This window comes from Prionailurus bengalensis, chromosome A3 (assembly GCF_016509475.1).
Source record: "Prionailurus bengalensis isolate Pbe53 chromosome A3, Fcat_Pben_1.1_paternal_pri, whole genome shotgun sequence".
Lineage (NCBI taxonomy): Eukaryota > Metazoa > Chordata > Mammalia > Carnivora > Felidae > Prionailurus > Prionailurus bengalensis.
This window is the reverse complement of record NC_057354.1, coordinates 128,856,541-128,872,635: the sequence shown is the minus strand read 5'-3', so window position 1 is coordinate 128,872,635 and position 16,095 is coordinate 128,856,541. Positions and strand designations below refer to the sequence as shown.

The 16,095-nt window shown below is 41.4% G+C and overlaps 1 protein-coding gene and 1 long non-coding RNA gene across 2 annotated transcripts in view; one reads left to right on the top strand and one right to left on the bottom strand.

Moving 5' to 3' along the window:
- The window catches only part of DDX1 (DEAD-box helicase 1), a 36,905-nt gene extending 25,681 nt beyond the window's left edge, over positions 1 to 11,224 (top strand). Inside the window, exons 18-26 of the mRNA XM_043604499.1 lie at positions 1,104 to 1,155; positions 3,107 to 3,253; positions 6,682 to 6,773; positions 8,305 to 8,377; positions 8,530 to 8,602; positions 8,686 to 8,728; positions 9,722 to 9,817; positions 10,102 to 10,222; positions 10,896 to 11,224. Of these exons, the coding sequence (XP_043460434.1) occupies positions 1,104 to 1,155; positions 3,107 to 3,253; positions 6,682 to 6,773; positions 8,305 to 8,377; positions 8,530 to 8,602; positions 8,686 to 8,728; positions 9,722 to 9,817; positions 10,102 to 10,222; positions 10,896 to 11,026 (828 nt within the window). The 3' untranslated portion in view covers positions 11,027 to 11,224. The remainder of the gene's footprint in view (positions 1 to 1,103; positions 1,156 to 3,106; positions 3,254 to 6,681; positions 6,774 to 8,304; positions 8,378 to 8,529; positions 8,603 to 8,685; positions 8,729 to 9,721; positions 9,818 to 10,101; positions 10,223 to 10,895) is intronic.
- Positions 3,223 to 5,564, bottom strand: LOC122497454. Its single transcript, XR_006301120.1, has 2 exons — positions 5,452 to 5,564; positions 3,223 to 3,468 (listed from the first exon to the last, which is right to left on the bottom strand). It is a non-coding gene; the product is annotated as an uncharacterized LOC122497454 (long non-coding RNA).
- Positions 11,225 to 16,095: the final 4,871 nt, after the last annotated feature.

Below are 16,095 nucleotides of genomic sequence, written 5' to 3'. Positions count from 1 at the left end.
CAAACTCCACACACGACAAACAAATAATCCAGTGAAGAAGTGGGCAGAAAACATGAATAGACACTTCTCTAAAGAAGACATCCGGATGGCCAACAGGCACATGAAAAGATGCTCAACGTCGCTCCTCATCAGGGGAATACAAATCAAAACCATGCTCAGATATCACCTCACGCCAGTCAGAGTGGCCAAAATGAACAAATCAGGAGACTATAGATGCTGGAGAGGATGTGGAGAAACGGGAACCCTCTTGTACTGTTGGTGGGAATGCAAACTGGTGCAGCCACTCTGGAAAACAGTGTGGAGGTTCCTCAAAAAATTAAAAATAGACCTACCTTAGGACCCAGCAGTAGCACTGCTAGGAATTTACCCAAGGGATACAGGAGTACTGATGCATAGGGGCACTTGTACCCCAATGTTTATAGCAGCACTCTCAACAATAGCCAAATTATGAAAAAAACCTAGATGTCCATCAACTGATGAATGGATAAAGAAATTGTGGTTTATATACACAATGGAGTACCACGTGGCAATGAGAAAGAATGAAATATGGCCCTTTGTAGCAACATGGATGGAACTGGAGAGTATTATGCTAAGTGAAATAAGCCATACAGAGAAAGACAGATACCATATGTTTTACTCTTGTGTGGATCCTGAGAAACTTAACAGGAACCCATGGGGGAGGGGAAGAAAGAAAAAAAAAAGAGGTTAGAGTGGGAGAGAGCCAAAGCATAAGAGACTCTTAAAAACTGAGAACAAACTGAGGGTTGATGGGGGGGTGGGAGGGAGGAGAGGGTGGGTTATGGGTATTGAAGAGGGCGTCTTTTGGGATGAACACTGGGTGTTGTATAGAAACCAACTTGACAATAAATTTCATATATTTAAAAAAATAAATAAATAAAAATAAAATAAAATTGATTAGTCTTAGACCCACAGTTAATAAAGGGTTTTTCTGAATCTGAAGAATGATTTTGCCCACATACTTTAAAGACATATGTCTGTATCTAAAGTTAGATACGCTTTTCTCTTTAAGAAAAAAAACGATACCTGTTTGGAATCCTTACTTACCCACTTGCCACCCTGTTTTTCTCCTTTTCTTTTCATAGACGGATGATGTACATGCAAAAGATAACACAAGGCCTGGTGCTAATAGTCCGGGTAAGTTGAATGAGCGAACAGATGCATGCATGAGTGAGTGAATGAATGAATGAATGAATGGGATTGAAAGATTTTGAAAACAAATTGATTTGTCTTACTGAATTTATGCCCTGTCTGTTCTCATGAAGGATTTGAGGTGACCTACAAAATTAGAACAGGAATTTTGACAATAAAGGTAACAAAAGTAATAATAAAGAAATGGGGGAAAATTGACTGGTGTCAGTCAACTTAGAGCAGTATTAATCACTGAATTTCAGATGTTAGTCTCCTGACATCTAAGTCACAAGTATTTTGGATTATGGAATTCTTATTGATTGGAGGATATCAGCAGATTTCTCTGGCAACAGATTTTACATTGGCCCTGAATCCCAGGAGAAACGTCACGTAGGTTCTTCATTCGGGGAATTAACAAAGAAAAATGTCTTTAGTTTACAACTTTGTGAAAGATACAGAAATTATCTTGGAATCGCTTATCTGTTCTTTTTGTGTGCAGTAAAATATTCCCAACACAAAATTGCCCACTTTAACCATTTTAAAGTGGTCACGTTCAGTGGCATAAAGTTCATCCCTACGTTGCAGTCATTGCCGCCATCCATCTCCAGGACTTTTTCATCCTCCTAAACAGACACTCCATATCATGAAATATTTACCAGTTTTTAAAAAGTCTAACATTAAATCCTAATTCTTTGAAGATGCTTCTGTGCAGAGCAGAGACGATTTCAGGTGTCTCATGTTAAAGATCTGCGAAGGTACGCTGTATTGGAAGGATAGTGCTCGTCCGGCCTAGAGTAGGTCTCAGATGTGTGGATTCAGGTGTCTCAGGCGGATCGTTGGGAAGGGTTAGACTGCATTTACTTTATGGTTGGATTCATTGGTAGGTTTATGGCCAATATCTAAAAGGTGAATTCTCTGAAATCTTGATTAAATAGAGTTCCTTTGAATTTGGTTTTATGTGCAGTTCCAAATTTATAAGGTGCATGCTCGACTAGCCTTATCGTTGGAGAAGAGCAGAGACCTTGCTAGTTCAAAATAATATATCCTCCCACTGTTAGGGAATGCATATCATAAAATAAAAATTTTTACTTCTTCGAAATAAATTTTTTCTTATAAATGTTTTGCTTAGTTTATACTGCAATTAGGTATGACCGGAGAGCCTTTAGAAATATGGTGGATTACAGAATTAAAGTTTTGCATTAGATAGTTGAGTAACTGTAGTGTAGCTTCACACTGAAAAATAGAGATTGGGAGGATGATGACTAAGAAATTACCGAGTTCGACATACAGTTTTTATTCCGTTGAGAAGTATGAACTTTCTGGTGTTAGATTGATTTAAAAAGTCCATTAATTATTTTTAAAAGGGGTTAAAATAATTGACTAAACATCTCCATGAGAGGTAAGAGCAAAGTTTTGTTGTGGGTATGAAGTTCTGTTTATTTGTGTGTTTATACGTCTGTTTTCCTTCATAAGAGGCGTGGCATAGGTGTTTTTGGCACACTATAAAATGGCATAAACATACACTAACAGAAATAGAAATAAATGAGTTGGGGTGACTCAGTGGCCCAGTGGGTTAAGCGTCCGACTCTTGGTTTCAGCTCCAGTCACGATCTCCCAATTTGTGGGATTGAGCCCCACTTTGGACTCTGTGCTGACAGTGCAGAGCCCGCTTGGGATTCTCTCTGTCCCCCTCTCTCTGCCCCTCCCCCTCTCACACATGCACCCTCTCTCTCTCGAAATAAATAAAAATAAAACTTAAAGAAAAATGAGCGAATGGATATTCTCACCATTTCATCCTATCTTAATATTTCTTATTTTTGTCTGTACTACTTATATTAAAGCAGAGTTTTTTTTAGGTGGGCAAAGCAGTAAGTCTGTGACTGTAATTATGTGTGTTCATAACAATTTTAGATTGAAATTCTTTTTTTTTGTTGTGGTGGTGGTGGTGGTATTCAAGAGATGTGGTCTGAAGCTATTAAAATCCTGAAGGGGGAGTATGCTGTCCGGGCGATCAAGGAACACAAGATGGATCAAGCAATTATTTTCTGTAGAACCAAAATTGACTGCGATAACTTGGAGCAATATTTTATGCAACAAGGAGGAGGTAATGTTTCCTCACTTGAAATAAATTGTGTTTATTTCCTCACTTAATCGGTTATTAGTCTCATGTTGGTGCGGTCTAGAACGCGTGCGCTGAATTTAAAGCAGTAGAGGCGCGTTGTCAGTGTCTGTGCTTGTCCAGTACTTTTCCATATGATAAGCCCCAGGAAAACCGCTTTTCACGCAGGCACAGTTTGATTCCAGTGCTCTGAGGCGCTGCTGTCATTTGGAAGAAAGGTAATGGTATTATTTAATATTAAAATTTTGAGGGTGATTATTAAGTAATAGAGTGTATGTCTTCTAAACCAATAAATGAGGAGTAAACCTTCATATGAAAAAAGGCTAAGAAAGGAAGAGGAAAAAAAATGGGAAAGAGAATGGTTAGAAATTACAGAGTAAGACGGCTGGTGGAAAAATCTGTATGAGTGAACGCTCGCTCTAGTATTTATCAGTGCGCCAAAGCCTTCTGTTAAAAGGCATACGTTGTTAGACTGGATAAAATCTAACCGTATACTGTTTACAAGAGACATACTTAAAACCTGAGGTCATGGAAAGATCAAAAGGGGCTGAAAAAATGTATTAGCTAAACTACTAATCGAAAGAAAGTTGGTCTATCTGTATTAATAAGAGATGCAATAGAATTTAAGACAAAAATATTAGCTAGAAATAAAGAAGGTCACTCTGTAATAAAAAATCTAATCTACAATGACTATATGATGATTCTAATATTATGCTCCTTATGACATGATATATATGAATCAACATGAAATAATGCCCAACGTGATCTGTCATTAGGGAAATGCAAAATCACAATGTAATACCACGTACACTCATTGGAATAGCTAGATTACAAATACGACACCCGATTTTGGCAAGGATATGAAGCAGCTGGAGTGTTTGTATGCTGCTGTTGTCCAGGCACCTTGGTAAAAGGTCTTACATGTTTTAATAAAATTAACATTGCTGTCTTATGGCTTAGTAATCCAACTCCTAAATATTTACCCAAGATAAGTAAAATTTACCCAAGATACAGTGAGAAAAGATATAGGCAAGAATGGTCATGGCGGCTTTATTTATAATAGGCCCAAACTGAAAATACACTAAGTGGGCATCAGTGGGGGAATGGCTTAAACCAGATGTGAACTATTTATACCGTGGAGTCCTGCCCGGCAGTACAAAGGAATGGACTTCTGGTGGATGCAGCGACTCTGGGTGAATCTCAGACATGATGCTGAATGAAGGATTTCTTACACAAGAGTGTATATGTGTATACTGTATGATTCCACTTACGTGAAGTTCTGGAAGAGTCAGAACTAGTCTTTGATGGAGAAAAAACCCGCAACAGTGGTTTCCCCTGGGACAACGGGAGTGGGGTTATCTGGGAAAGCATGTGGGTTCTTTGTGGGATGACATTCATATTCTCTATCTTGTAGGGCTTTGGGCTACATAGGTACGTGCATTTGTCAAAACTCAGCAGATATACACTTAAGATTTATACATTTCCTTGTATGTAGTATTTCACGTTAGAGGAAAACAGTAAAACCTAACCAAATAACTACATTCTAGTTAATGAAATGCGTGCTAAACTGTGTGTAGATATTTGCAGCTTACAGTAAAATGCATCAGAAATATAAAAATGAATTGATAGGACAGAGGGACAGATATGGAGTAAAGCAAATATAGTAAATGTTAATGGTATAATCCAGGAGGTGAAAATATAGCTGTTCACTTTTAGAATTCATTCATTGTTGCTGTGTTTGAAATACAGTAGGGGCGCCTGGGTGGCTCAGTCGGTCAAGCGTCTGACTTCGACTCAGGTCATGATCTCGTGGTTTGTGGGTTCGAGCCCATGTCGGGCTCTGTGCTGACAGCTCAGAGCCTGGAGCCTGCTTTGGGTTCTGTGTCTCCCTTGCTCTCTGTCCCTCCCCCTCTTGTGCTCTGTCTCTCTCTCTCAAAAATAAACGTTAAAAAAAATTTTAAGAAATATAATAAATGTAAAAATATATAAAGCAAAATTTGACAGATGTACAAGGTAACAGGTAAATCCTATTTTCATAATGGGGAAAACTCTAACATATCTCTTTTTATAATTGTTGTATATCAAGGAACCAGAAAACTCTAAAATAGAAAATATGAAAAATTTGAAGTAATGGTCATATAAAGAACATGTTACATCGTTCCTTACAGTGAATAGTTCAGTACCTTTTTTTTCCCCCAAGTCATGGCAAACAGACTTGCTTGGTTGGTTGAGTTACAGAGACTGATTCGTAATAAATACTTCTTCCTGTCCATGTTGGTTTTGAATGGAGGATTTGATTATTTGGTTGGGAATGCTGTTAATCAAGCAGTACTATTCCCTAGTTCCTTTCACCTTCCTTCCCTAAATAGTCTGGATACTTTTACTTAAAAACCAACTCTCCCAAACCATGATTAAAACCAAAATAACACAGCGTATACCAGACTTCAGAGGTTGAAGAGAGGGCAAAATGAAGGATCCCTCCCTTCGCGATACACAGCTCCACCGAGAGTAGGAGTGTATCTAGGATACTTTCCTCAGCCACTCGAGCTCGGAATGTGGCAGACCAGCTGTAGGTTGGCCTGCAAGTTCTGATTTGCTGTCATCTCTCCTCTGCATGGTTAGTTCTTGTGTGAGTCATTTTGGGTGGACGGATAGCTCTTCATAATATGTTTTTCCTTGAATTCTGAAGTATATCGTATTGAACCTAAAATTTGCTATGGAGAGTAGTTATGGCATACTTGTTACCCTGGGCTACCTCATAGTGGAGCCTGTACATTCTATTAAGTTCCGGAAGGTTGTTTGCTCTTACTGTAGTCTGGACTCTACTGCTTTTGTTACTGTATCTGCTTGAGTTTCTTTTCGGGATTGGCTACCACTGCACTGACTCTATTGTAGTTCCTCTTCATCTGACCAATTTGGTTCTTCTAATCTGCTTCGGTCAGGGAACCGGATAACTAAGCTGCTTAGAACACCTTGAGGAGGGTAGGGTTATGGGAGTGACCTTTTAGGTAAGGGCCTCAACTTCATAAAGCCTGTTTTGGTTCTTCCAAGATTGATCTCGGATCTACTTTTTGGTTCCTGGCTTTATATGGGATAGGTGAAGTTCCTGGTATACACATATGTTTTCCTTTCACTAACACAGTTAGTTGGTACACTGTTCCATCTACTTCTGTAGATCAGGAAGAGTGACTAAAAATGTCCTTCGAAGCAAATCAGTTTTAATGCTCATAGAGTTTATTTCAGTGGCATTTCACCTATGATAGAAATTGTGTTAATCATGGTTTATGGCAGATTGGGGTATGGATTTCTGTGGAATTATATGGTAACAGTGTAGTCTGAATGCTATTGGTTTTTTGACATGGTCTTAGGTGTAATGTTTTCCAGGGTTAACTGTTGAATGTGCTTTTCACTAGGACCTGATAAAAAAGGACACCAGTTCTCATGTGTTTGTCTTCATGGTGACAGAAAGCCTCATGAGAGGAAGCAAAACTTGGAAAGATTTAAGGTACTAATATTTAGCTGACTGCATTTCTTTAATACTTCAGAGGGGAATTGTAGCCAGTTTTAATTAGTTCTGGTAAATATCATTAAAGCAATTGTCCTAGAAATTTCTGAAGATGTTTACCCTGTTGGTATATCCTTATCATGGCAGGATTTAGTCATCTTTAGCAGTCAAATGGTAAATTGTAAGTTCTCTGTCAGCACAACACCACTGTAATAAGAATTTTCAACTTAAGGAATTTTAGACTCATTCTTTCAGGTAGCTCTTTTTTTTTTTTTTTAAACAATATTTTTATTTATTTATTTTTTTAATGTTTATTCATTTTTGAGAGACAGAGAGAGACAGAGCATGAGAGGGGAAGGGGCAGCGAGAGAGGGAGACGCAAAATCCCAAGCAGGCTCCAGGCTCTGAGCTGCCAGCACAGAGCCCGATGCGGGGCTCGAACTCACGAACTGTGAGATCATGACCTGAGCTGAAGTCGGGCGCTCAACCGACTGAGCCACCCAGGCGCCCCAAGGTAGCTCTTTTTTTAAGAGAAGCATCATGGGATAGTTAAACCGTGTCTGGGAGTCTTTTTTTTTTTTTTTTTTTTAATAGTTTGTGTAATATCCATAGAGAGTTCATAGATTGATTAGGATAGGTATCAGAATACGGTTTTGTGGAATTAAGACTATTTGTAATTGTTTGGGGCACACCGTCCCAGTTCCATGCTTGCAGCCCGTGACCGGGTTGTGTAGCTCTTGGTGGAGGTGGGTTGGGCTTGAGCCTCCAGCCACAGCATTGTCCCTGCTTACCAGTGTGTTTGCCCCAGTGCAGAGTGTGAATATCATCTTCTCTCAGACCCGTCATGTGAGTAGAGGGTGGGAAGTGCTGGGTGAGGGACTTTGGATTCCGCTTCCGTGCCGAGCAGAAGTGACGTGGGTAGTGAAGCGCGCTGCGTGGCCACACTTGAGCCACGTTGTGTGCCCTTCTCCGCCCTGGACCTTACCCTGGGCCCCAGGTCAGCGTGTCCTTCCCCTTCCTGTCTCTCACTCTGTGCCTTGGAGCACAAATGACACCCAAAAGCTAATTTGTATTTTTTTGGTGAGAGCACAGGGGCCCCTTCTAGGTTCCTATCTCTTTAGGATTTTTGTTGTCACAGAAAGTGTAACCTCAAGGGAAAACACCTAGTATTCTGAGTTTATTTTAATACAAGGGTAAAGATAATACTTATGTTTTAACATTTTGTTCTATCTGTCTTTTGAATTACCAGTCAGGATTTCTAAAGATAAAGCCACATTATAGCAGTTTAATATTTTTGGTGTGGGAAAAAAGAAAGTAAAAAATGAACCCAATTATTGATTTATTCAGTGTCTTATTTTAGCAGATCATGACTTAAAAATTTAAGACATGGCCCAGTGAATTATGAATATCTGGACCTCTAGTCTGATAGTAACACATTAGTTATCAGAAGTCTGTCTCATCCAGTGGATGACCATATTCGTGTTTATTTTTTAGTATACGTACCAGTAAATTCCTTCTCTGTTCTCTCTAGAAAGGAGATGTGAGGTTCTTGATTTGCACAGATGTAGCCGCCAGAGGAATTGACATCCATGGTGTTCCCTACGGTAAGAAGAAAGTTCTGATCCCTGCGGTTTACATTTTATGGAATTCAAAGTAAACCCTCTAATACGTTTGAAATATTTAAAACATCAAACATCTAATACGTTTGAAAATTGTAGAACTAATGGCGACTGGTAATAATTGTTCTTATTTTCAGTTATAAATGTCACTTTGCCTGATGAGAAGCAAAACTACGTCCACCGAATTGGCCGAGTGGGAAGAGCTGAAAGGTGCCGCTGGAGTTTCTCTTTTGTTCTTTTAATATTTGCTTGCTTCTTGAATAAAGTCTAATAAGGACTCTAAAATCTTTCAGGATGGGTCTGGCCATTTCCCTGGTGGCAACAGAGAAAGAAAAGGTAATCTTTTCAGCGCTGTATTATATTCGCTGTTTGTGTTGTTTTAGATGTTGGAAATGAAAGCAGTTTGATTTTTCCATTTACACTGAATTCAGTTGCATATGGAATATAATTGAACATTTTTTTTGTTATTTAAAAAAATTTTTTTAGTGTTTATTTGTGAGACAGAGAGAGAGAAGGAGAGAGAGAGAGAGACAGCACAAATGGGGGAGGGGCAGAGAAAGAGGAAGACACAATCCGAAGCAGGCTCCAGGCTCTGAGCTGTCAGCACAGAGCCCGACGCGGGGCTCGAACTAGGAAATGGTGAGATCATGACCTGAGCCAAAGTCAGAAGCTCAACCATCTAGCCACCCAGGCGCCCCTGGAGTATAATTGAACTTTTTAATGGCATCTTTTTTTCTATATTTTCAAATGGACCAATAATGAGATGAAGTATAGAAAGGAAAATGCAAACTGTGATTTTCACTAATAGCTTTAATATATATGCTCGATTTCACCAAAAACTATTTAAATCCTCTCTGACATTATGCTACAGAAAACTCTTATGGGAGAGGATGGGGACTTATCTGGAAACACAATTTGATACAAATTTACAGAAAAGTTGCAAGAATAAGGAGCTCCCACACACTCCGTGTTCAAACCGGCCGTTCGTTTTGCTTTTTATTTCTTATAGAAAACATGTGGACTTTATTTTTGATATAACCTCAATATAGCATTCTCTAGCATTCACTTGTTCGCCCTTGTTTTTATCTGAGAATTCCTTTCTATAATTGACATGCATTCTAGGAAAACGTCAGGATTTTTCTCCAAAAGAACTCTTTCAGCAGACCGAGTTAACGCGTTCCTGAGGGCCAGTAGTGAGTGGACCGCATGTCACGCCTGCAATTTCTCTTGTTCCTCGGGGACAGAAAATACTGCAGAAACTAATTGAGAGTAAAGATAACTAGTGTGTTTCCGTCTCTACATGTTAGTGTTTTTCCATCTTTAACGTAGGTTTGGTACCACGTATGTAGCAGCCGTGGAAAAGGGTGTTATAACACGAGACTTAAGGAAGATGGTGGCTGTACCATATGGTACAATGAGATGCAGGTAAGACTCGTAAAAACGTACTGAAATTGGCAAAGATAGACTGCATTTAATTATAAAAATTATACCCCGGCGTTTATCTGTTGGTTGGTTATGAGGAAAAGTAGTGATTTATTACAACGTCAGAGTTTGTAAATTATAACTTGTGAGTTTATCTCATCAGAAATCTAACTTCCACTTATTCTAAGGATTATAGTCTTCCTGGTTTATTTGATGCTATTAAAATTCAGCTCTGTCAAAATGAGATTTTTCCTCAAAAATGCTTTTTGTTTCCTTTCCCTTCTTAGTTGCTGTCTGAGATAGAAGAACATCTGAATTGCACCATTTCTCAGGTTGAACCAGATATAAAGGTCCCAGTGGACGAATTTGATGGGAAAGTTACCTATGGTCAAAAGAGAGCCGCTGGTGGTAAGCTTTGAGTTACTTTTATTTCTGTTCTGAATGTGAATGTGTCCTTTCTGAGCTTCATTGTGTAGAAGAGAGTAGGTAATTTCATCTCATGCTGAGTGTCTGTTTTAGCAGATTAATCATTTCCTCCTATGACTCTCGCAGCGGTTTATCTGTACCTGTCTTGTCACATGCTTTGGTTATGTGATTTGTGTGCCAATGAAGGACAGCAGCTTACCTGTGTCTCTTGAGGTATTCGTGTCATAGAGTAGTTGAACATTTATGGAATTATTAGGAAGCGAGAGAATAATGGCGATTTTGAACAAAATTGAAAACCTTCGATTTAATTCAAGTGGTAACCCAGCGCACGGTTGCTCCTTTGGCCTGGAATGCCCTCAGCTCATTCCTGAAAATTTTTTCAAAAAATTCAGACTACTAAGCTAGTGCTTTCCAAACCAAAAAAGAGCAGAGGGGAGGGGTTGCTAGGGGTATTGGGACACTATTAGTGAGGCCTAACCATTTATTTATATTGATTTAACATTTTTAAAACTCACTTTTGGAGATAACTTGCCCAGTAGTACATTTTTATTGCTAGAAGCAATGTTTAAACGGACGTGATTGAGCCAAAGTATTGCTGACAAGTTTTTTCAAGCCTGTCATTTACATGACTTTATAATTTGTGTGTGTGATGCAGGTGGAAACTATAAAGGCCATGTGGATATTTTGGCACCTACCGTTCAAGAGTTGGCTGCCCTTGAAAAGGAGGCGCAGACATCTTTCCTGCATCTTGGCTACCTTCCTAACCAGCTGTTCAGAACCTTCTGATTTTAACGTAAACTGAGTAAGATTTGAATAATAAAAGTCTGTAGTCTTAAAACTCTAAAACCCATGTACTGCTTGCAAGCAGCAGTATTTATAGTAACATAAGCCATTAATGCTAAGTCTTGCATGTCAAGAAACGTTACTGTTAGGAATTCTTCATAAAATGGCAGCCTAATGAGAATAATAAATTCGATGACTATATTTTTATGAAGGTTTGTGTCTTATTTTTAAAGTAACTTGATAGTTTTTCAAGAAGACGGTGGGTTTATGAAGTCAAGTTTATGGGTATGTGACTTTGCTGGAGGAGCTGTGTGGAAACACCGCTGGGTATCTTGAGTAGAATTTTTCACAGGAAGTGGTTCTAAATGGAGACGTTCTTGAGATGGTTATAGTCGTCTAGGTGGACGTTGAAGCTAGAGGAGACTTGTAACAGGAAAGAAAATTGGGTGATGCCAAGGCAGAAGGACAACTTGCTTAGTTTTAGGGGCCTGGAGTTTTTGAGAGAGGCAGAAAGGTTCTGTGTCTGAGGATTGAGGACTGATTTGTGATGGTGACAGTGAAGATGTATCTTGGACGGTTTACCTTCTTCGTAAGAACCTTTCTTTGCAAATGATAGTTGCCTATGAAGATAAAACTATTCTGCTGTCCCTCTAGGTTTTAAAATTAAACACAGTTCTCTGGAATACATTTCCTCAATCCCTTTTGCCTAAAATACCAGCAGGAAAGGGGAACATTTCAACATGTACAATTGGATTGTTATTTTGTGTCTTCATAAAGTGTTATTCCTGCCTTAGGATTCCTTAAGCACACAGGCTACTCTAAGTTCTTGTGTGATGGTTTTCAAACCTCTTAGCCCCAAAACAGTTTCTTCAGCCAAAATCTTGAGTGAGACTCAGTGTGGACGTTAACGGTGGAAAACCGCTGCCCAGTACATTGAGTTGGCCTGTGTGAAGCGAGGAGGGGGTCCCATTCTCGCTTAGGTTTTGACCACGTTCTTAGGCGATTTCCTAGAACGACCCCAGCCGACCTCGGAGCCATGCGGTGACAGCTCTCTGTAGTCTGCACACATGCATCACTGCTTTAGGAAGGGGTTTTTAACCAGTATAATGGCAAAGGAAAGACTGAGATCCGGACCATTTGCACACGAGCCGGGGCAGGTCTGACCTTGCTCGTGTCCTCGTTTTCTAGGCACAGCCGCACAGTTTGCAGGAGCGCGTGTCCACGTGGCCCGGTCTGCAGCACTGGACCTGCAACCTGGCTTCCCTGGGCTCAGCTTTCACTCCTTGTGTGCTTTTGGAAGGTGGTCCTCCGGGACAGGCGGGTAGGCCAGCGAGCGCGGCCGCCAAGAGCTGGGAGGCTGTGGGAGGGGCGACTGCGCTTTTCCTCCTCAGACGACTGTCCCGCTGCCCTGACCTGGGCAGCAGAGGTTGTAAAGGGCAAGCTGTGTGGAACCGGGCCTGGACGCCCGGCCTGCCCTTTCTCCTCACATCGGTAATCCTGCCCTTCACTCCTCGTCCCTGCTTCCAGAAACCCTTTCCTTCAGGCCTCTGGATTCATGCTGAGAATGTAAGCAACTGTTAAAAGTCTGCTTGAAGAGACGGTCACTGAACCACGAGAGATGCTGATTGCCCCCTTATTCCTTTTAGAAATAGCACCTCCTGAGCTTGAGTCGGTCCCAGATCGCCTCGCTGGAGACTCTCTCTCCCAGGTACTGGTCAGTGGGGTACGAGTCAGAGTGATGGGTACAACTTCTAGGTCACATCCTCTACCTGCCCTTTCTCTGCTCTCTCAAGCTGGAACTTGGCTGTGGTATTAGCCAGTGTCCACATTAAGAAAGTGTCACACTTAGGGTACGGCAGGGCCACCAGACAACCTGGAGGACCTTGTAGGGGACCTGCACCCTCTCTGGCCGGCCTGGTACAGTACGTTGACATCTCTGAGCCACCCTATGGTTAGGCCTCCACCCCAGCTGATACAGGACTCTAGGGGCACGGCAGAGTCCAGAAAATGTTAAATATTAACCATCACCTGTTAGTCTTTCTGACTCACAGCTTCAGTGCTGTCTACGCAAGGGTAAGAGCTTAGAGATGTACCCGCAGACCTGTGCCTGTGGCTCTGCCGTTGGTCTCCCCCCTGCATACTTGCCCCACCTTCCCGTGTCCTAGACCTGGCCTGGGGGTTTGGGAGTCTTGGCACATTCCTCCACATTGTCTGCCTCGCCATTCTCTTGGAAGCTAGCTTCGGGCTTTGATTGCTAGGGTTATGCTTTCAAAATGACTGGTTTTGGGGGGGGGGGGGGCTTTTTTTCCTATTTCAAATTTTAATAAACTGAGCTGAGCTTCTCTATTTCCATTTATGTATCCACTTTAAAGAGAACTGATTGTCAAGGACTCTGACCAGCGGCATTAGTTATAAGATGGCCCAAACCTTGCTTTCCTCATTAGTACCTATTTTCCAATTATAAACAGAAATGGGAATTTCAGGTTAGCTGGACCCACCCTCCATACTTTTGACTTCTGTTGCCACTCTCAGAGGGAATCACTCAATAACACTGGGGTTCATTTTTTTCTTTGAGGTCTTTGGTATACAGGTTAGGTCCTACTGTATATACAATTTTGTATTTTCATTTGACCTAAGTATTTTTCTTATTGTAAATAATGGCTGTGTAGTCCATGGAATGTGCTGTGATATATGTGACTTGCATTCTGACTGCCCTTGAGCACCGAGGGGATTGAGGAGGGTGTGAACGTGGGTGCGAATCCAGCCCTCACCCACGCGAGCTGGATGACAGAAGGCCAACTCCTTAGCCTCTCTGATTTAGTTTCTTTGTGTGTAGAAATGGCAAAAATAACTCTCATCATTCAGGATTATGTTAAGCATTCAGCGAAGCCCAGCAGATAACAGGTATTCCTAACCATGTTTTCTAGTGTTTCTGCCGTTCGCTGCTGTGAACGTCCTTGTTCTCTCTGTGGATTGCTTTCTACCGGATTCCTGGAAACTGGATTGTTGAGTTAAAATGAATGATGCTTATGAACATCTGTCAGGGTCATGACCGGATCACTTTCTGCAAGGGTTGTACTGGGTGCCATTCACACTGACAATATAGGAAGAATTCTGTACGATTTGTTTTCTGGACAGATAGTACTTGTTGCATTTAAAGTCCGGTTCCACACTGGCTCTTTGTACGGTGCGTGAGTCGGTAGTGGGGTTCAGAGGTTGTCCACATGTCACATGAGGTTTCTTGGCACACGACTCCTTACTGACCCCGCCCCTCCCCCCCCCCAATCCTTGTTCTACAAACAAGGTCCCAGCTTGCTGTAAGTAAGGTGCAACTCTTCTTTTCTTTCTTTTTATTTTTTAAGGTAGAAGTGTATGTGGCAGTGACTGAGAACAGCCCAGATTAAAAAAAAAAGAAAGAAAAGTTGGTTCCCAGCCAGTTCTAAATGGGCAAAACCATTTAGTTATATTTTTCACCTTATTCTGATGTAAGAAGCAAGTACACACTTTCCTGCAGCCCGTGTGGGAGATGTGAGACTCGAGAGCCGTGCAGGGAAGTACATCCTGAGCTCTGGGGGCAGGTTCCCTTATGCAGCCATTTTATTATTTTCTTACAGATGCTGACACCTACCAGGGATTTTTCCAAATGACCTTATTTGGGGGAGAAAGGGATATTTGTTAGAAGGGAAAAAATGTAGTGGAACAGGAAGGAAAGGGAGGGATAGTATTTTCTGCTCTACAGTAATTGATAGAGGATTCCTTTGGAGGGAGGAGTGCTAGGGAAGTTTTGCTGTTGTTTTCCATTCTTTTGTTTTAAATAATTACCTTTCGTTTAGGATCATCTAAAGCTCTGCTTTCTCTGACGGGGGTTGCACTTTCACTGGTGAAAAGTGTTGAGGGGATTTGGAAGAACCTGGAGCCGGACAGGCCCGGATCTGACCTCGGCCGCCGTTACCGACTTCTAGTTAGTTAATCACACGCAGAGGTCGGTGGATCGCAGGTGGGACCCAGGAAGGGCATTTTAACAAATTCCCCAGAAGATGGTGACACCCATGCGCCTTGAACCACAGATCAAGAAACACTATTACAGAGAAATCGCTCTTAGAACTATAATTCTCACTGCAATCTTTTACCCTAAGATTCAGGCAAGATTGACTCAAACTGTTATCTGAGAGAGAGGCTTGCGGTCCTAGAATCATCATCCAGTGCTGTTCTGCTGCCTTTGTACGAAAAGTGATACCTTGTTTCCTTTCCTTAGGTTAGTGCTTCTCATTGCTGGCTGCACATTGGGATCACCTGGGAAGCTTCACAAGACAATCCCGACGTCCGTCCTTCACCTCCGGACATTCTGGTTTTATCGTTCTGGAGTGGGGCCTGGGTAGCCCAGGTGATGCCAATACGCTGCCGGGATGGAGAGCTGCTGCTTTAAACTGAGCCTGACTCTGGGGGTTTCTTGATCCTGTTGCAAATCGCGTGTGCCCTCTGCGCATGCCTAAGCTAATACGCGTCTTAACGTTAAATATAGTTTAGGTTCAAGGAACCCTTGCTATTGTATTAGGGAGAGGAGGTTATTGTAGAAAAAGCATTTCATAAAAATGGTATCCTATGTCCGTTTTGAGAAACGAAGGTTATTTTTTTTTTTTTAATTTTTTTTTTCAACGTTTATTTATTTTTTGGGGGACAGAGAGAGACAGAGCATGAACGGGGGAGGGGCAGAGAGAGAGGGAGACACAGAATCGGAAACAGGCTCCAGGCTCTGAGCCATCAGCCCAGAGCCCGACGCGGGGCTCGAACTCACAGACCGCGAGATCGTGACCTGGCTGAAGTCGGACGCTTAACCGACTGCGCCACCCAGGCGCCCCCGAAGGTTATTTTAAAATTAAATTTTGTAGCCAGAAGAGTTCCGTTCCCTTCCAAATAGTTATTTTGGGGATTCAGGCAAATCTTTGAAGGATGCTTCCATTTTTCAAAACCCATTTGGCCTTTTAATTGTTTTTGTTTTTGACATCGCTTGGTTTTTACTTACAGCATTTCTAATGCTTTGCAGCTGCCTTACAGACTTCTGCAAAATCATT